Source organism: Melospiza georgiana, chromosome Z, assembly GCF_028018845.1.
Source record: "Melospiza georgiana isolate bMelGeo1 chromosome Z, bMelGeo1.pri, whole genome shotgun sequence".
Lineage (NCBI taxonomy): Eukaryota > Metazoa > Chordata > Aves > Passeriformes > Passerellidae > Melospiza > Melospiza georgiana.
The window spans coordinates 41831461-41853529 of NC_080465.1; the positions used below are offsets into that span (position 1 = coordinate 41831461).

Here is a 22069-nt window from a genome sequence, read left to right on the forward strand (position 1 = left end):
GAAGTTTTTCCATTTCTCTTTACTTTTTTTCCTGTACTTTAGTTTTCCTGTAGACCACAAGGCATTTCATTTAGATCGCATTTCTTTCTAAGGTTCACTGTTTCTAGCCTAGTGTTGCTTTTCCCTTTCTTACACTCAGAAGCTGTTTTAAAATGGTACAGCTCTCAGCCACTGACATGATGACCTTGGAGGATAAATAGGGATTTTCATCTGTAACAAGCTAAGGACATGTACTGAGGCCAGGATATGTCCTAATGACCTTTCACAACAAAAATAAGGCAAGAAAGAGGAATGTTATGCAGGGAACAGGAAGCAAGTAGGAGTTCACTATCTATCCTCAGGATTTAAACCACTTTGGAGAACTTCAGTTGCTTTTTCCCAACCTGCAGCAGTCTCAAGCAACATACATAAATTGAGAGAACACTGGGGAATAAAAGCCAGATCAAGACACTTTGAATGGGGGCACCTGAAAACACTTCCAGCATTTTCAAAGCTGAGTTTTAAGCACAGGTTTAAGTGTCTGTGGCAGAGGTCATCTCTGCGTATGCCAAGGGCGCCTTCGAGAGCCCACATTAAAAAAATAAACAAAATCAACAAAAAGCCACCACAGCTAAATCATAATTCCATTTAAGAACATGCTGAAAGAAATAGGCCTCCAGTATCCTCAAACACCCTTTCTGTAGGATTCCTAAGCTTTTTTCCAAGGCACCTGCAGAGAACAAAGGCACTCCTGCAGAAACAAAGGCAATTCCAAGTATTCAAGCACCCTAGATCTTCCCAAAATCAATGGATACTAGCTCATAAATCCTGAACATTCTAAGCAAGAGCAGTTTACATGAAAAAACACTGACTTGGCTACAGTTACTGAGGAAGTCAGTAGCCAGCTCGGGTCTCATGAGTCATAGCTGATTTCATTGCCACAAAATCCTTCCTGCTATACAGCTGTCAAGCCTGAGGTATTCACAAAACAAGCTTCAGAGCAGTATCGCCTTGAAAAATACTGGTTCAGGTGTTTAAGGCAAATCACACAGGAAAGATTAAGTGTTTTTATACACTTTATAACCTTCAAGAGTACTCCATGTCAGAAAAGAAACACAAAACCCAACCTTGAATGAAAAAACTTTTGCTTGATCTCTCTCATTACTCCAAGTAGGGTTAACGGCATTTTGTCCTTTCCTTAGCAAGGAATGCCAGGGGGGCTCATAGCAGATACAACTCAAGTCTACATATTACTATTATTAAAGTGTGCTTCTGCCACTATGTTCAATGCAGAACTAGAACTTGCCTAAACTGACATTATTTTAAAATTTTGAATGTTTTTTCTTATTAAGAAAATCCCAAGCTGGCAACTGGGTCACAAGACAAACAAAAAGAGGCCTACAGAAAATGAAAACTACAATTCCTTAGATCTCAGACATAAATGTCACTAGCATAGTTAGGATTTTATCAGACAAGACCAGTCAAAACATTGTCATTAGTGCCTTATTAAATACTAAATAGCAGTATTTTTCAAGTTAGTGTATTTCTCTCCAGAGTCACTGAAAAGCTCATGGGTCAAGTTAAAGACATAGAGATCACTTACCCACTGTCAACATGGTCAAACAGATTTGATTGAGGGAAAACTGGCTTAAGTCATTGCTAAGCAGAGTTGGATGGTGAGAAACAAGAGAAGCACAGGACTGGGAATGAGGGCTATGGTCTAACACTTTAATTCTGCCACTCCTTCCTCATGCTTTCACATGCTCCAGCAAGGATTGTACCCATCATTGCAATTCTTCAGGCTAAACCTGTTATGGCATAGGCTATTTGGAGGCTGCAGCCTCTGTTAAGACATATGCAGCTACTGTTGGGTTCTAAATAGGTTGCAGTGTGGTTGTTTGGTCTGGTATGATTCTCTGCACAGGTTACCAAAAATGCCTGCACAACATGCTCCTCCACAGGCTGCGGGGGATCTCACACTGGAGCACCTCTTCCTGCCCAACTTCTGGGTGGCTGGAGCACCTCTTCCTGCCCAACCAGTATTTCTCACACCTTTTCCTCACTCCTCTATTTCTTACACACTGCTGAGCAGCATTTTTGCCATTTAACTGTTTGCCTAGTGATGTAACACGGTGGTTGTGAGGCACAGCTGTGAGCACCCTGCACTGTGTCCACTGAAGCTGACCATGCTCTGCACAGGACAATCAGGGGTCTCCTCATGGAGGCTGCATGGCAGACCCCAACCCCACGACGTACACTCAGTGCAATCATAAAAGCTCATCAGCATCCTTCTGTCACTATGACTTATTTTTGAAGACACTTGGCTTTAGAACTACAAACACTGAAGTAATTAATTTTGCAAGGAGTTTTTAAATATCAATATCTATTGTGGATTTAAGGAAAGCATTATACTTCATTACTTAAATACATTTTATTAATAATGTACTGAAGTCCCAAAAGACATTACAAGTTCTGATTTTCTGTATGTGCCATATTTGCGCCCTGCTGCCCCCAAGAAATGCCAAGTAGATCCACAAATCTGGCAAATTAAGGTCTACAAGAGTCACAACACAAAATTCCAGTTTCCCATTCTTTATTCTAAAATCCAGTCAAAACCTAACAGAAACAATGACTACAATTGTCTTGCCTTTCCTTGTCATTATTCTTAAGTAGTAAGAACCCACTTTTTAGTTACATTGACTGGTTGTATTTTTTTTATATTTATTTGTGCTGTATTTTTTTTCACAACAGTACAGGAAAACCTTACTACAAACAAGCAAGTAAATAAGACAGTTCTGTGCCTATTGGAAGTGATAAACCTTTAGGGCAAAATACAGGATATCTAACTTCTAGCTCATTAGCATATTAAAAAGAAAAATTTCGCATAATGGCATATTTGCACATGTAGAAAAAAACCAAAGAAAACGGGCTTAAAACTATAAAAGCTATTCCATGTTTTTACATTATTTGCTACTACCCAAATATTCCACTTCAGGTATTGAATCAGGATATTTTCTTCTCAAAATGCCTTTGAACACTAAATTTTCTTTTAAGTAATGATCTTATCTTTTCAAAACCTAGCCAAAGTAGAGGCCAGTGAAAGCAGAAGCATGTAAGCAGAATTTAAAATCAGTCTGTTAGCACAGCATGCAAATTTAAAATTAGCTTGGTTTAATCCATTGCAAAGAAGCTCTCTCATGGGAGAGCTGTCCTTTTAAGTCTGGATCAAGTGTACATTGTACGTTACTTTAGCACTGAAACCACACATAAAATTTGAAATTACAGATCTCAGGTGTAAACCTGGTCGATCAGTTTTTCTGCACACCTGCCAAATAGGTTCAGATGCAGAAAGTGATAATACAAAAAAAATTTTTATAATTATTTGTGAGGAAATAGTACCCTGTAAGGTAGATTATCTTACACTATATGATTTTTTAGATTATTATTTTATCAAATTATTTTTGTGTTAATGAAGTGGAATTAGTAGGTAGTCATGCTGTGTTGGTTCATACGTAAACATACCCCCGACACTGCTATTCTCAAGTGCCTACTGAAAAAACACGTAGCAAACTTAGAGTATAACAAATGTGTACTTGAAATGTCAGCTAAAAATTAGTCAAAGACATGGAATGGCACTGTTTTACTAGAAGAAAGAGGGCAAGGCTGAAATAGTTGTAAACCAGCGTGCGCTTGCAAATGTCACCTTAAGTGATTTACTAGTGACTACAGATAAATGTAAAAGCTCCGTGGATTAGTAAATTGGTATTAACAGATTTGGAGACACACAGAGAGAAATCAGGATATAACTAATGGGTCTGTCCTGTTTAAACATAGTCTGAAGATTTTCAATCTTGGTCTAACTCATAAGAATTACTTTTAGAGCTAACTATCAGTTATGGAAATGGAAGCATACATGTTACTGCTTTGGTGAGAACCAAGTCTAAGTGAATCCCCTGCAAAAAAATTCATATGATATCTCTCTCAGGTTTCTAGTTGGAACAAAATATTTGCATTACCTACCAACAACATGCATCAGCCACAGGGAAAAAAAACTATAGAAAAACATCCAGCTAGAATTGACTACAAATCACCATGTTAAACTTCTTAGGAAGCACATAATATGCAGCAAGAAACTAGAGGTATTAATCAGGAAGAAAGCCAAGCAATTTTGTATCAACTTTAGAGAATGCAGAAAACGCTGTCTGAGCCACTTTTTTTAAAGTTTAATTTTATTAGAAAGTCAACCATAGGAATCACACTCACACTGCTGCACTCCTAAGGTAAGTATTTATATATTAATTTAGTTGTACCTCTCACAGTATACTGCAGTGTGGCACAGGAGACCCAGCACTCTCACATACACCAGCGTCAAGAGAACAATATGGATTGCACAAGTAAACCATGAGTGAATATCCAGAGAAGGTACTCCACCTTAACAGAAAAGCCATGCTTCAGAGCACTGTATTGAGCTGACAGTGTAGAACATTCTGGACCTAAATTCATGGTGATGGGAATGGAAATTCCTGTTCTAAGAATTTCAGTGGCATTCCAGCTAGAATAAAGGCCTGATGTACCTGCTGAAGCACCACACTAAGACTTAAGATTAGCTTGGTTTGAATCCAAACATAAGCAACTTAACACAGTGCAACTGTATAAGCATTTCTATAAATGCAGTATGAACATTATTAGCAACAGGACTTATGCTAACTATGCAATTCCCAGCCCTGAGCTGATCTCATTAACTTGCTATGAAAACTGGCTCTATCAACTAGACCTTGGAACCAGGTGTCTCTAGCTATGATACAAAATTTAAGCATGAGATATCAAAAACCTTGAAACTAGAGACACAGATGAAAAGCCAGAGCCCCAGAACCATAAACAATTCCTTAATGGTCAAATACCAGTCAGTGAAAACATGCAACCTCCACAGCTGGGAAAGCTGGTTTTGCTCTTGGTAGCAGTGGCTACTTAAAAGAAAAAAATCAAACACCTGAGCAACAGGGCAAGGCAGCTACAAGGCTGCAGCCTGGGAAAGGATCACCTCTCCAGCATCACAGTGCCCCAGTCATATATTAAAAGATACTTACAAAGGATCCTAATTTGGGTCTGTGTGTGTGTTTTGGCAAAAGATGTATGCTACAGTTCTATACCTGTCCTGCCATCCAACCTTCCCCATCCCTCACTGAAGAGTTCTCCAATTAAGTTACCTTCACCTCAGCAACTAGGACCATCAAGAACAAAGCTGTCAGGTTAGAAATATGGTAGTGGCTAGACGGTACTGCATAGTTACAGATAATTTAGGATGTCAGATATTAGGGACTGCTTTGAATACAAAATAATAATGGTTACTGTGTAATAACTTACAGCAATAATTAAAAATATGTAAGAACTAATTAAAAAGACAAGGCATGTTGTGAATGAATGTCAGTCTAAAAGCTTTCATTCTAAAGTTCAAAATTGAACTGAATTGTCAGTCTAAACTCTGCCATCACAGCTACCTCTAATTCTTTAATATATATTTGCATGCGTATACATATAGATGTATATATGCACACATAATTAGTTTTGAAAAAGCTGTAAAAGAGAACTTAAGAAAGAGCAACACTTATCCTCAAATGACAGCAACTTAAAAAGCTTTAGGAATACATTAGACACCAGTTACAGTACTACCTCAGTTAAGTACATGGACACCTGGGGTATTAAATTCTGTTCCAACTAGTCCTCCTATCTAAGGAATGATAGGCTTCTGTTGAGAGAAAAAACACATCAAACAGATTTAAAAAGTGGTGAAATTGGCTGCACTGATTTCACCCTAACTAGAATTCAACATGAACATGGGAAAACAGCAACTAAAGTACATGCCTAAAGGAGGAGGCAAGAAGATTAACTGGGAGAAGAAGATCACAACACTCAAGCAGTCATCTCTAACAAACTATTTTCAATGTATGAACAGAAAACACAGTTAATCTTCAGGAAGCATCTAAAAAAGAGATGGCCAGCTGTGGCTGCATATTAGCAGACAGAAAATATTCTAACTTTTTGACTTTGTATTCTGTGAATGCATATCCAAAAGTGAGGTCTAATATTGTAAAAAACCTCAACAGAGCTGTTGAAAACATCATTAACAGCCATCACAAGACACAACAGACAATAACCAGCAAGCTGCCTAGGAGGACTGTTGAGCAACAGTACAAACATACGAACCAAACATATTCCTGAAGAAGAAATCAAATATAAATCAACCTTACAAAAATGCATAGAAATTCAGATTGAGCAAGAATAAGGATTGCAATTAGCACAGAAAAATTTGCTGAGCTATAAAATCATAGCTTTAATACCTAAAACACTGAATTTATTGAAGACTTGGTATACATCTGCAAGAAATACTCCACAGCATGAAACTGCTCCAATATACTGATCCACAGGCAAGTATTATGACCCTGAAGTGCATGTCAAATAATGAACAGTGTTAGAATTTCATTATCTTAATTTAAAAAGTCATGTTGTGGAACTGTATTCTCTCTGATAATAAAACGACAAATACTGCTGGATTACAGCCTTAGTTTCAAGAGTGTGGTAACACATGATTACATTCAAATACTAAAAACTAATTCTTCAGCAATATTAAGTAAGGGTAAGATATCTGTTAATGTACATCGTAGGGTTTTTTTTACATCTTAATAATTTTAGAACCTGCATCATAGTACAAAGAACAGGCTCACTGAGCTGATCTGGATGTGTATTTTTCCATTTCTGACCTAATTTCTTCAATACACACTACAGAAGAACTTATCCACTTCTCCACCATGCCAAACAATTCTTTTTTGCTTGACCAGGATATCAGCCATTCACAGAACTTCAATATATACACACATTTTCATTTCACATCTACCCATCAATGGCTGGTTCAGATAACTCAGAGGCATACACAAATTTGTACAAAGGATGTGAATACCAAAGCAATTGTCCAGGAAAATCCTGTATTTCAAGGAACTTCCACATGCCACACCAGCAGCTGCCCAGTGTCATTATCTCCTAGGCATTTACTCCCTTTCCCTTCCTCCCTATCCTGTTGCTCTTTGGCATTTTCTTCTCCAGAACAAAATCACCTCAGGCCTTTCACATATGACTAAGTATTCCTAAATACATCTGCCTCTATTTAGAATGTCCATTTCCCATTTAGCCGAAATTTCCCACCAGTCTTGATTTAACTACTTGATTGAGACACACACCAAAGCCAAACAGTACTAATTGCCACATGACCTAAATAAACCCTGACCTGGTTAGGACTTATAAGTCTTAGTTTACTCAGGTCATTTTTTTTAGTAGCAACTAAGGCTGAGAAGATACTTTATCAAATTACAAAAAATCAATTATTCAATTAAATGCCCATCATGTCATGCTACACCAGACTGTTTTCCAGCCTCAGACAGTTGGAAACAATATTTATCCAAGCAATCAGCAATTACTACAAATTTACTGCTAGTGTTTCTGCCCAAGGCATGGTCTTATGGTTTAGCCTTTTAATAAAAACTTTCAAAAACTAACACCCATCAGTTCCCATTCTACTTAACCAGCAACAGCTCAAGTAAACCTAAGAGTAGATACCAACTGCAATTACAGCATTCTTTTACCATAAGCAGGTATCTTAGCAGGATAAAATTTTGACACAGTAGCTAGAAAAAAAGTAAATCCAAACTTTATTTCCTCTATACCACTTCTCTATAATATCATATCAACTGAGTCCAAAATACTGTTAGATTTCACATTGTATAAAGTGTAAAAGAAACACATCAATATATTGTTAATGTCAAGATGACTTTTTGAAAGTCTGCTTTGCAAGATATGATTCTTCATGCTACTAAGTACACTTCTCTAGCACTGACATCTCCTTCAACTAAAAAGACACATCTTTATTATAAAACTTAGAGTTTCGTAGGGTTTGACGTTTCTGTGAAAAAATTCATAGGAAAGTTCTGCATGTGTTTTAATTGATAAGCGCATGAAGCAGTTTATGTTAACCTGTCAATCTATTTTTAAAAATGTCAATTTGTACTTTGTCTCACAAGTGCTGCATTATTAATGGTGGTCAGTATCACGCTATAAATAAAACAGAAATACTACTAGAGTGAGGAAAGGAGGCTGTTCAACTAACCGTATCTTTAAAAAGTGGAGTAAGATTTTTATTTTTAGTGGTTGATTACTGGATACAAACACGGCAGTCTCTCTTCAGACTACAAGGAAATGAGAAATTTAAAATTGAGATCTGCCAGTTTAGCTCTTTCATGTACGGTGTTCTTGTTCATTTTGTAAACTAAAAGTAACACATGTTTCCATCTGTCCTAATTTATAAAATGAATTTTTATGAAGTTCTTTACACAACAATTTACTACTACTTAGGAAGGAAAAAAATCTAAGAAAATTCACTAAGCTGTCCCTCAGACACTGACTTCCATTTTCTTACCTTCTTGCTTTTCCTGAGCTCCAGATATTCATAACAGATACTCAACCCCCACACCTTTTAGAAGTTCATTCTAAATCTAAATGGCTGGCTTGCAATTTTATATTAATATAAAATGTCATTACTGCCTTCATTAAGCAACTGCGCTTTCCAATTTCTGGGAAATAAAAAGCCCCAACAAACATGTTTACTCTCCGCTATGCAAACTGAATTTATCGCACAGTCCTAGTTCAGGCATTTCCATAGAGCTGTCTAATTGTCTCTTTACAACACAATAAAAAAACAAAGTACTCCAAAAACCCCAAACTACAAACCAGCAGCAAGTTTCCATAAAGGTTTTGATAAGCATATATACCATTGCATATAACCAAAGCCAAGGAAAACCACTGCATCACAGTTACTGCATATGGTTTGAGCAACTAAAACCAAAAGATTTTTCTACATAAATAATATACACAGGTAAGAAGATAAGTATCAAACACTGGATTAAATCAACATGGCAAATATAGATTTTATCAGTAGAAAAGCTGAAGTTTTAAGCTGGAACATAAGCTTCTGGAACTCTTCCTGTGTAGCTAGTCACTTCTAGGGACAAAAACTACAAAGTTCACACACAGCTGAGTTTAAGTACTCTTAAAATTTTACCAAGCATTACATTTCTCTAAACATTTTTTAATATCCTCCATACACATTCATGCAGAAGAGCTACTCTGACCAGGCAAAACCCCCTAGAATTAATCAGATAAACACTTTGTTATTAAGAATTCTATAAAGAGATTTGAGAATCTATTCATATAAATTCCTACCATGATTAAATCAATGTTGGCCTTCCTCTTAGATTGCCTGAAGTGGGGGCAGAGCATACCATTTTACTCTTGATTTATCATGCTGTGACTACATGAATTAGTGCAAGTCACTCTGTAAGAAGTGACACAGCAATGGCACTGTAAGAACAGACACAGCAATCAAAGCAAAGACAGCACAGGCTTATGAACCAGGTTGCCTGAAAGTTGGACTTCCAGATCTACAGGGCATTTTATTTTGTTCTTTTAACAACAGACCCAAACCTTCCACTCCACAACCATGCCCCAAGGACCCACATTTACACAACTGGTTAGAATGAACATCCATTCTAACCTTGTATACAGAATTCCCCACTGGAAGTCTGACTTCAAGAATGAAGGAACTACAAAACTTTAAGATAAAGAAGGGTATTCTTAATAAAGACCAACTGGCACTGACTACCATCAACAGCACTAATTTAGTATGCACAGATTAATATAACAAAGCTTAAGTTTGTCCATATATGAACTTTCTATAATATGCATAATTTCATCTCATCCACTCACCATATAGCAGAACTTTCATCTTCAGTTTCAGCCTCCAGCCTGTTGTAAACCAATTAAACACCTTTGAGGTGTTTTGTCTTATGTGCATAAAAGCAAGTCACCTAGCATCATATACTGACTTTCATCATCTTTCCCCAAACTTAATTCATTTGGCTAGTTCTTTACTTGATGTAATCCAGTGAGTATACAATAAATAATCATCCTTTGTTCATCTATTCCAGAGAAATCAGCTGTTTTCAGTCACAGTAATCTAACCAGATCCCGTATTTTTCATTCAATGACAGGTTAGTGTCACATGGCCATACCTGTTCTGGATATATGACAATATAATTTTGCTCTTGAAGCACACAAAAAAGCTATGCTAATAAGCATTAATTTAACTAGTATTCTTTCATCAAATAAAGGGAAGAGATGACTGTCTTACAAAATATTCCCGTAAAACTATCTATCAATCCCTACCCAGTAAAATACAAATGATACAACAAGAGCAGAAGCAACTGTGGGGTTCTGCATACAATATTCATATCTCAATTAATACTACGGCTTATAACTAGACTCATATTCATTGCTGAAAGTACAGTAATACTGCTCAGTGGCAGCAAACTTCCAAATTTATGCTTATATGTTAACAAAATGTGGTCATTTTATAGTAACAGTAGAGTTAACTATGCACAAAAAATCATTACATTCCTCATCGTATTCAAACATGCATACCTAATCCAAGTGCCTAAAAGAAAGCTTCATGAAAATCCAGCTACCCTCTCCTACAAGAGAACATTACAGTTATCAACACCATCTCACACTACAGAAATACAACAGGTTAACAGAGAAGTAGTTAATGCGTCTGACTCTGGATCAGCAAGATCAAGAGAAACTGAACTTACAGTATAGTGAAAGATTGTTGAAAAATATTAAAGATTAAGATATCAACCACATCAAATCAGTGCAAATTAATTAAGCCAATAAGAAATCTGACATCCCCTCATTACCAATTACTAATCATTCAGTAAATTGTAAGTTCCACTGAGAGCAAAGGTAGTTTCCACACATTATCATTTCAACACTTATTTTATCAGCTATTGGTATTTTCCTATGCATTTAAATACATACTGGAAAGTTATAGTTACTGAAGACATTATGAGAATATAGAAGTAAAGATTAACTATGTGCCTCAGGAAGAATGCCTTTAACATTTATCTTTGAGCATAATCAGTTTTTGATTGGAAACTTAAGTTTTAACATGAGTACAAAATACAATATTCAATTTGCTACTGAACAACTATCAATGGTACAGAAGCAACAGAAGCATCAATGCTAAAACTCTGGCATTAAAGTACACCCTCTGAAAAACAAAGAGAATAATTACAAGACAGTTTCAGAAGTATATTTCTATATACTAGAGACATGAAATGATCCAATGGTATTCCTCAACTTCTAAACAATAACTTTAATTGCAGCTAGATATAACTAACTGGAACTTACTAGCTTTCAGGAATACCATCTACCAACTGAACTGTCAAATACCATTCACAAAGCACAAGCCTGAACAAAAATGGAACTAAAATACACGATTAACCTTTAGAACTGTGGATGCTTTTAAGTCTTTCTCCATGTATTCAAGAAGTTAAAGAACTTAAAAACAGATGCATCAATTCAAGTCCAAGTTACCAGATCTAACAAGTGCCAGAGAGAAAAAGAAAAAAGTTACCTCTAAGAAGTTCCACTGTTACATACATCCTAGTCTGAAGACATGCTTGCCAGCTTGCTTCCCTTTTGTAAACTGCCATGTATCAAAACATTCCAGCAGAAATGGTGGTATCCCTATAAGCCCTCACTCCACCACCACAGCTGGAGACGTGCCGTACAGCATGCCTGCAGATGCCCTTTGGCTACATCCTTGCCAACATCTTCCTCTCCCTGCCTAGTTGGTATGCTAAGCTCTTGCCTCTTAATAGATTTTTGGAAGTTCTGATCATAGGCTCAACAGACTGCCATAAATACACCTCAGTGAGAACCCATCCTGACAAAGTTCTAGAAGCACAAACAGTTCAAAAAAATAAAACACGTTAGATGAACTGTTCAAGTTTTTAGATGACTACAATACTTGCTAGACATCTAAATGTAAAAACCTCCTTTTCTTCACATGCTTTTCTCCAAAATATATTTGGTTGATGTAATCAATTCAGTCTTTTTTTTTTTAAACCAAAAGGTGTTAAATAAAAATCTCTTTGTAAGCTGATTACCAGTAAGGAAGAATACTTCTTGTTCATCATCCTTAATTCAACTTGAAAAAATTCCACATTTTTGGTGGAATAAGAACATACATGCTAAGATTTAACACTGCTACTTTATTTGTGTGCTATGTGGAAGTCGGGCTGTTTTTACTCTAAATCACATAACTGGACAGACTATTTAATGGTATTGCAGAAAGATTACAGCATGCTTTTTGATAACTATTAGTCATAATGTTATTATGTACTGTATTGTAATGCTAAAAGCCAAAAAAGCAGATTTTTTTCTTTATCTTTTACAGCAAATAATTATTTTTGATTTTTCATGGAGTCATAAATGTTGGGAAAAAACTCCAATGTTATCAAGTCCAACCATCAACCATCAACCCAGCACCACCACATTCACCACGCCATCAAGGGCTATATCCTCACCTTTTTTGACACTTGTAGGGATGGTAACTCCACTGCTACCCTGGGCATCCTGTTTCAATGTTTTACAGCCCCTTCTGTAAAGCATTTTTACTGTGCAATCTAAACCTCCCCTGAGACAACCTGAGGGCATTTACTCTCATCCATCCACTTTCTACCTGGAAGAAGAGACTGAAATACAACTTGCTAAAACCTCCTCTCAGATAGTTTAAGAGGACATAAGGTCCCCCCCTCAGCCTCCTCTTCTCCAGCCTAAGAACCCCAGCCCCCTCAGCCACTCCTCATAACACTTATGCTCATTTATACAGAGGTTCTTTACTCTTACTAGTCTATTCCAAACCTTCTTTTAGCATTTGACAAAAACAGCAACACACTAACTTGTTCAGAGAAAGAAGAACATTTGTTCACAGAAACGAACATTTTCTTTTGGAAATCTACAGAGTTGTGTTCAGAAAGTCAAGAGCCACATTCAAAGAACCACTACCCTCTTTCTAGAGCAAAGACTGTGAAGGATGATACCTCCTCTGGGAAGCTGGTTGGGGGTCTTAAATTGACCATGTAAAAAACTTTGCACCCTTCAGAGCCAGACAGTCTATCCACCCACAAAACCCTCTAGTGTAAGAAGTGAAAAGTTGCTTGCTGAAGCCACAAATTAAAAGAGTTTGTTTTAGCATTAGGAATTCCTTGTCCTGCTCCACAGTGTTCCACTGATGCCACTGTCATAAGCAAATGACCTTAAAGAATTTGCCATACCCATGTTTGCTTTCACCAGACACAAATATTTAGCACCTCAAAACAGGAATGATGGCAATAATAAAATTGTACTTACTGTAATCTCAGCCTTGCTCAGACAGATAGAGCCTCTGCAGCCGTACTCTGTTTCATCTTCAGACTTGTAATAACTGAGTGTGTTGCTTTTCAGAACTACCCATCGATCCTGCCACCCATGAATATAGTTGGTCCACTGTAAAAAATTTTCCAGAGATCAGCCGACAATAAGACAACAATAAAAGAACAATGGATGTTTTCTAGGCTTTTGAGTACCTGAAGAAACAGGTAACTTATTTTTACAAGCTCTTTTTAAATGAGAAACTTTTTTCTCCTCAGAGCTCCTAGAATAATTTTACAAATTCCCAAAACAACCAAAAACCATTTGTTTTGAAGGGTCAATAAGACAAGAGATGTCTGGACTCCAACTGCACTGCCACGGCCAGTCACAATAAAGGAAATAAACATACTGACAGGGGAGGGGAGAAAAAAACCATTAATGACTATGGTGAGTTTAGGCACCTGATTTAAAATCTGGAGCTAGGCCAAAAGACAAGTGGAACATGGAATAATTTCTTTTATACAAAATATGATATAAAGTTATCTTCATATAAATACAAACATGCCATTATCCCACAGCACTGTAAATAACTACTGTAGTACCTAGGGGACTCAGTGCTTTATTAATTTAATACTGCCCATAGATACTGCTTTAGGCTTTAATTCTAACTACTTTCACTAAGAGGATACTTGGTTACAGCAGACATCCAATCATATTTTTGCTATTCAGATTTTTCTAGGGACTCCACATTCACATACTGAATAAAATCAATATTCTGGGAACAAATTGTGGATTAATTCTAGAGACATCTAGTAAAAAGTGACTCAAAGTTCTGATTACTATTCTTACATTTGCAACATTTCTTCTGACTACACTTTGTAGAATCATATGAACTTCACAGAATCATCTGACACTAATAGAAAATCTGGACTAACCAATAATTCTGACAATACACTGATACTTATTAATCCATCATGGTGCAAATGTCATACTTTTGATAAAAATAGAAACAAAAGCATTGGAATCAATCTTATCATACAAGCATTTCTTTGATTTTGACAAGTGTTCTTTCATGAAAAACTCTGGTTAACATTTAAGTCTATCCATCATTCATTATTTTGTAATCTAAAAAATGAGGGGGAAATGTCAACTAAGAGTCTCATTGCCACTTTGTACTACATACATTAGTTAATACATACTCCATAATTACATGTTAACTTCAGTAATAAGATGACGAGGTCTAAAGAAAACAATTACAGCTAAGAAATTCTTAACAATTTTCAAATGTAGGCAAGATCTTGATTTGCTCTTAAAATATAAAGCCCTTTTTCATCTCTTAATACATCTAACTGCTAATGCAGCATTACTTAAAGAAAGCCTCAAGTGTGCTTGGTGCATGAAGTGGTAGCACAAGCAGTCAGAGGTGTATTATTTCCTGCCTTCCTCTTTTCCTATCTCTCATGTTCCCAACTCCTCCCAAGATCTACAAGGCAGAGTCCAAAGTTATCTTGGGGAAAAAAAACCCAAAGAAAACGACCTTTTGTTCTCTGAAAAGTTAACAGAGACATAGCAGTGAATCTTGCAATCTGCTGTTGCAATCTTGCATTGCTGTTGCAATCCACATGTGCCATCCTTTAAGTATATTTGGGTAGGCACGAGGTTTTGACAGGGAAAAGACCAGTGTTTTTCCAAGCATCTAGATTCTCATGCTTCCTGAAAGCCTCTTCCACTGAAGTTCTTTCTTTGTATCCACCTTAAAATCATTAGCAGGAAATACAATGGAAAAAAGAGTTGCAAAACATTTCAAAAGACCAGCAGGATACACTCCTAACAAGTTTCTCTTACCAAATTCCTCCATTACCTTCACAGTTTCTCTTTACTGAAGGCAACTACTACTCACACAGTGAACCGCAGCCCACTTCTATGATCTTAGAATTTAATTATACACAGTAAGATATTAAAAATAGGTATTTCCTTAGTAGAAAGTTCAGTATGCTACCATTCCATTTAAATTAGTTTACCTTAATAATTACTGAGGTATCAACTAACAAAAGGTAACCTTACCCCTCAATCATATTCATTGAGACAGGTTTCGTCATACTTGACTATTCAGATTAAATTCCGGGTTCTCATGGGAAAGATACTCTCTGCTACACTCAGCATAATCATCCAGAAAAGTGAAAAGTTTGCACATACCTCGGCTAGAATGTCTGAAGGTATGGCTTCACCTGCTACACCACTAAAAAAAGCACCTGGACTTTGTATTTAATTTGCTAACATAAAAATTAATTACATCCCATAAATTACTTCCCTTCTAACGATGGAAGCATCTTACCCAAGGAAAACTTTGCTGTGAAAAAAAGCAAACAAAACAGCAAAGGTACACGAAACAAAAATCTCTTATTGTAACTAACGCTATCTCACATCCATCTCATCCCCTCCTTTCACCATCCACTATTAGGTAAGATCTTACAAACGAGAGCAGAGATCCTTCTCTTCTACTAACCAGTCCTCTTATCTCTGGGGTTAGAAACATTTCCAGCCTGGAAGGAGTTCACAAAGTCCCTCACAACAGTGTGAACTCAGTTATGGCTGTTTTCTACGCATTCAGGGCAGTGTAAGATCTCTGTACCCCGCGCCTCCTCCGTTGGCTTGTGCCTAGCCTTATTGCGTAGGACAAGAAAAAAAATTCAAAACATAGTGCTTTAATCTTAGATATTTCAGTGTTATTCTGAATATACTTTCTGTAATAAAAAAATAAAATATCCGCATGAAACTACGTAATACAATATTCTAAAGTACTTCTGAAAATAAAATTTTCCAGTAAAAACCAACACATGCTCGGAAGCCACCTTATTTCCAGCGATAAAAGAGAAAATAACTACGGTTATTTTTAAAAGGGGAAATAAGCCGTATAGCCATTTTCCTTTTCCTCTCCTCCCCTTATCTCTTGTCGCAGGAGTATTTCAATGCCCTGTTTTGATACTTGCACTCAAAGCCGTGCCTGCTCCCGAGGAAACACGACTGGCTGCGGGCACCTCCGGGAGCTCCCGGGTATCCGCGACACTCAGGCCCGGCGCCGCTCCGGCCGGCCGGAGCCCGAGGCGCGGGGGAGACGCCCTCCCTGCGCGGCTGCCGGAGCCCCGCGCCGTGCGGCCGGCGGGCTCGGGGGGCGGCGGGGACCGCCACTCTGCTCGAAGAAAGGCTCCCCCCGGCCGCAGGGGGCGGCGGGGCTGAGGGAGGGGGCGCCCGGCGCCACCGCGGCTCTGCCTGGCAGCAGCTCCGCCGTCAGGTGGCGGTGCCCCGGCCGTGCCAGCGCCGCCCGCGGAGCCCTCCGGCCCCCCCGCCACCGGGCCCCTCGGCCCGAGCCCCTGGGGCGGTCGGGCCTGACAGCGAGGAAGACGGGGGGGCGGCAAGGCGCAGGAACGAGGTAGAGGCGGCTTACCTTGCTGAGCACCCCGCAGAGCTCAACAGGCAGTCCGAGCTCGGTCTCGGGGTCCTCCTCGGAGCCGGAGGAATTCCAGCTCTGGTTGTCCGACATGGAGACAGGAGCCGCAGCCACCGCCGAGCTGGGAAAGAGCCGGAGCGGCCCCCGCCCACAGTAGCCTCCTTCTGCCGAAGGGACCGGAGCGCCGGGCTCTACTCGAGCGGGTGCCCCCACCGAGCGCCGCCCGTCCCTGCCAGCGACCGGCCGGCAACCAGGCTCGCAGCCCCGGGATCCCCTCGCCGCGGCCCCTCAGACCCCGCCCGCGGCCAGAGCCACAACACCGGGACAGCGAGGGGAGGAGGGGCGAGCGCGCGTCCGCCTGCTGGGCACCCGCTCAGCGCGCTCCCGTCGCCGCCATCTTAAGTGAGGCGGGCGCTCATCGACAAGCACTCCGCCCCGCCGCGGCGCGCCGCGGGAGTTGTAGTCCTGGCTCGCACGGCCGTGAGTCCGAGCGCCATTGCCCCTCCCCCGTGCCCGCAGGACGTGCTGGGAGATGTAGTCTCACTCCGACGGAACGCGGCCGCCATCTTGGTTTCGTCGTTCCGGTGCCGGCAGTATCGCCTCAGTGCCCCCGGGGGAGGGGAGCTCCGCTACCAAGGGCGACGGTGCTGCCCGGGGCGATGTTTGCTTTGTCGTTTGTGCAGAGGTATTCGCTTTATCTTTAGCGAGGCGAAGGGTCTCTCCGGCTCTGCCCGCTTTCAATGCGAGGAGATGTAGCCTCTCTTGCTCGCCTCAAACCGGCGGGACTCGGAGGACAGTTGAGGCGGCTGAGCGCCAAGTTTTTCTCTAATCAAATATGGTGGAGGCGGCGGGAAGGGGCGGGAGGTGGTGCCGGGAAGGAGAGGGGAACGAGAGGGAAGGGCGAGCCGCTCGGAGCCGTCCGGGCTCTGCCTCCCCGGCGGCGCGCAAGGCGTGGGGTGGGCAGGGCAGAGCGGAGCCGGGCAGCCGTGACGGGTCAGCGCTTCAGCGCTTCTGCTGCCAGCTTCTACGCGTGTCCGCTCTTCCGTTTATTAGACTGCTTTCGTAGTTTGGGGAGAGAAACGGTGATTTTTTTTTTCCCCCCTCCAACTTATGTGGAGGGGGGAAAAACTATGTGTTTTCGTCGATAGTTGTGGGTGGAGATGTATTTGCAGGATGGGAAAAAAAACCCCATCTGTGCTGTACCTGTCACTTCATGGTTTATGAACAGCGAATGTAGTGGTTTGGGAAAGACTTAAGGTTTGTACTAACTCATGTTCTCTCTCCTGATTTCTTGGGCGGGGGAAAAGTGTGTTAAAGAATGTTGGTTGAGGAAATTTCGGCTTGGGAAGATACACCTCTGTTTCTGTTGTAAGAGCAGTGCTGCGCAATTCTGTTTTCTCTGACTTCTTCCTTAGGACATATTGTGTAATTTTCCCGTTAGGCTGTCTGAAAGTTTCCGTTGAGGATTTTTTTTTTTTTAAAGAACATTGTCACATCTACTTATATGCATTCTCTATATATAGCAGTTAAAAGTTAAATAATATTCATACTGCTCAAAGTCTCAGACATAAAGATAATTACAAGGAAGACAAAACTGAGGATAATTCAAAAGGCAGCGTGTCCTAAATTATTAGAAATAAAATAAAAAAAATAGACATAGACATCTTAATATTTGCATAATCATTGCAATGTACAGGAAAAAAACTTTTACAGAAGTCTACTGTGAGTGCTACTTTAGACAATTTGCCAAAACCCAATGTTTTTTGATTCACTACGTGTTTGGGAAGAAACCAAGTGCATTTTTTTTCTTCTTAGTGTTAGTTTTAATGTATTGTATTTGTCAAGCAGGCTTTGTAAGTATTGATACGTATGAGAATAGTTTATATGTTGTTGAACAATAGCAATATGTTGTTGAAGTTAGTTGGCATTACCTGTAAAGCCAGTTGTGTTTTCCAAGTTAAATTCTGAATGAACTTCTTTTCAGGAGTAGGAGCTGAAGAAACATGTCTGAGCAAGTCCTTTAGGCAGAGGCAGTAGCATGTACACAGACATTTCCTGTCATGCTTTTTCTATTCACTTAGTTGCAGATGAAGCTTGATTTTTCTGTTCCCCCTCCAGAACATTGAATCAATCAAGTGTTACATACTAAAAATGCATCAGGTAGATATTTTTTCAGGTCGTTTGACAAACATACCCATCCTTTTTAGAGGGAGTATTTGTTTTGTTGATTAATTGTGGCTAGCATTTTACAAGCTTTAAGTGAAAAAATATTGAATGCTTAAAGGTTTGCATTTTCAGCTTTTCATATAATGCATTGGCTATGCTAGGTAATAGATTTTTGTTAACATCTGCCACACGCTCCCAATGTATCTTGTTTTTCAACACAGTGTCACCAGTTTATCTTCTTCCAAAAGCTGTATAGCAATTGTGAATACCTTATGTAAATTACCCTTTCTTTCCAATGTTCTGACCGTTTTTTAGAAGCATAACATATTGTCCGTCACTCTTAATGAGATAAGGCCGTACCCTTTTCAGCAGCCATGGGGTGCAGTGGGAGTAGATTTGTAAAGGACTGGTTTAGTGCTGAGGACTTGAAGTTCTTACACACGTTCTGAGAGGTGTTTTTTTCAGAGTACAGTAGTTTGATCCCTTGGAGGGCATGACATTAACAATTGTAGTTTAGCAGGTGTGCTCTGGAAAAGCAGTCTTCCAGTTATGTATTGTTTTAAAAGAATCAGGTTTGCCTGTGCCAAGACCAATCTAGGATACAAACCAAAGTATAGGAAATGTAGAAAATCATACTGGTATCCAGATGCACTTTCTCCTCTTTAGCTCCTCCTATACCTTTTCCACTGAACCGTTATTTTGTGATTTATTGCTGTGTTTGTTCTTTCATAGCAAGTGTCCCTGTACTCAGTCTACCCTTTCTAGAGTCTTAGGGATTGCAAGAAGTTTGCAAATTACTGTTTTAAGTATAAAAACCTCACCTTTATTGGAACAGCGTAACAGATAGTGTTCTGAATCAATGTTGTGTATGCTACTTGTAGTACCAAAATCGGGAGTGCTGTGTTTTGCTGCCTGGAATGTCAGTCATAGTGAGCGCTGTCAAGTGGGTAACTTCATGAATATCTATTTTTTTCTTTGCCCTTTTTATGTATCTTTTTTCCACTCCCATACCTTCTATTTTAGGGTGTTAATTTTATGTTTTTAAAACAGAATCCTCACCACTTTCTTGTGTGTTCATGCTTAGCATTCTGTTTGTTCTGAAATTTAAGACTGTTTTTCTTAGGAGGATCCGTAAAGGAACTTTGTTATGCCACAGTGTATTGCCTAATAGCATAGACTCAGAAATATTAATGATTCAGACACTTTATTCTAGAACAGCTTTGCTCTCTGTGAATCACTGTATTAGGCATTTATTTCTAAGTTAAAAAACAAAAAAAAAAGGTGTATGAATCTGTTGGCACTAAATATGTCTGTAGAAACCAGGTTGCAGATAACTACACTACCTCTGGTGTGGCTTTTAGTGATGAGTGTTCAGTTCCTTCATTATTTTCTTTATGGATTAAATTACTAAAGCCTTTGTTTTCTAGAAGTTAATCTAGAAGTGCAAGGAAAACAGTTTAAGACTTGAGATAAATCTTTGAATTGAAAAGGTCATTTAAAATACTGGATAGAGGCAGAAGATACCATGGTTCTTTACTCTTCAAATAAATGTAGGTGTTCTAAAGACATGAGTATTTTTTGACAGAGAAACTGAAAGGTTTCTTTTGACAGAGAAACTGAAAGCAGAATTTAGAACAGAATTGCTTTGCATCTTGCCTACAGAAAATTGATAGGGGGTGAGTATTCCACTTGATTTACTTGGGTCACTCTTCACATAAGCAAGGAAATATTCAGACAGTTTGATGAATGGCATAAAATATTTTGACATTTATTTTTGAACATTGTCAGAAGCAGTTTACTTTAAGTATGTTTACTTTAAGTATGAATTATTTAATGTTTAAAAAGATGGATTTGCCTGTAATTTGTTACATCTAAAAGTCATTGAGTGTACAGAACCTTGTTTTTTCAGGGCTAATTTCAGGTGCTTGTATGGGATTTATCTTTTGGTAAAATGCTGAGTCATCTGCTACTTTAAAACTTCTCTCATTTCCTATGTGTCAGCTTGAGCACTTGGAATTTTCACTTCCATAAATTTGGCCCAGTTTTCTCTTCAGTATTAATTTATCGTGTGCTCTGGTTTATTACATTTGTAAAGATACTACATCTTTATTGAAAGATTCTTTTTTCTAAAGAACTTGTTTGTTTTATATTTTGAGAGCGAGAGAATAGTGACACAGTAGTTTTGAACAGACTAGCTGGGAATCTATGTGGTTAACACCATGTATGTTATTGCATATGTATTAAATGACAACATTCTTGTGCACTTCCTTCTGCCAGGTCTTTTCTTGTAAATCATTACAGGATTAGAACTGACAGGAGTCTTTTCAGGAAGCCAAGCCTAGTAAAAATCAAGCCCCCTGTGGCTAATAGGGGTTGAGCAGATAGTTAGAAGGACAGTCTGATATGCTTTCCTGAACATGCCTTTCAATAAAGGAATCTCTGAAATATATTAATTGAAAGAAAATAGGAAGTTTATTGGGCTCTTGCCACAGTAAATGATGTATCAGATTTTGGTGCAATGTTATTGGCGGTTTTTATGAGTTTTACAGAAATTAAGAAAAATATTTAATTTGGATGCTTGTTTTAGGCATCCTGAGGATAATAATTAAAAGAAAATTTGAGAAAGAGTCTCTAATATTTGTGTTGCTATTTGTGCTATTTGCAACATTTATTCAATTCTTTTTGCATAACATGGAGACTTACTTAGGATAATTAGGGTGTAAAAGACAGTCCTTTATGTCTGTGCTATATGTTTTGATTCCTTTGTTCAGTTTTTGAGCTCTGGGCTCAGTTGACAATTGTGTCTCCTAGTAACTTCTTTGCAGCTCACATTGTCATGAGAATATGCAATAGCAAAGATATCAGAATTGATGTTATTTAAAAGGACAGGTACACAACTTACATGCATTGAGCAATAACTCAGTATGCAAATAAATTATTTTTCAAGCTTTTCCATACTGGTGTCATTTTCCAGCCTTAATAGTTCTTCCCATGTTGTTAACATGGTCAACAAAAGATGAACTGTTAACATATTTTGAAAATGTTAATAATGTACATAATAGCACTATGCCTACTGAGCTGAATATTCTTATATACAAATAGAAGAATATTATAAATGTGTATTTTGCATTGTTTATATTTATATGCAAAATGTATATTTTGCATTATTTTATTACA

The 22069-nt window shown here is 38.7% G+C and overlaps 2 protein-coding genes across 7 annotated transcripts in view; one reads left to right on the forward strand and one right to left on the reverse strand.

Annotated features, from left to right (window-relative positions):
* The window catches only part of CERT1 (ceramide transporter 1), a 76236-nt gene extending 59151 nt beyond the window's left edge, over positions 1–17085 (reverse strand). For both annotated transcript variants that reach the window (XM_058043825.1, XM_058043823.1), the window contains exons 1-2: positions 16724–17085; positions 13279–13413 (exon numbers count right to left, since the gene is read on the reverse strand). In XM_058043825.1, coding sequence (XP_057899808.1) covers positions 13279–13413; positions 16724–16819 — 231 coding nt within the window. In that variant the 5' untranslated portion in view covers positions 16820–17085. The remainder of the gene's footprint in view (positions 1–13278; positions 13414–16723) is intronic.
* Positions 17086–17315: 230 nt separating this feature from the next.
* POLK (DNA polymerase kappa) overlaps positions 17316–22069 on the forward strand; it is a 40249-nt gene continuing 35495 nt past the window's right edge. For 2 of the 5 annotated variants that reach the window (XM_058043476.1, XM_058043471.1), the window contains exon 1: positions 17316–17411. The gene's annotated coding sequence lies outside the window, so the exon portion shown is untranslated. Of the gene's footprint in view, positions 17412–17927; positions 17984–22069 lie in introns of those variants that run through there. The other 3 variants (XM_058043474.1, XM_058043472.1, XM_058043473.1) reach the window with 2 other exon arrangements.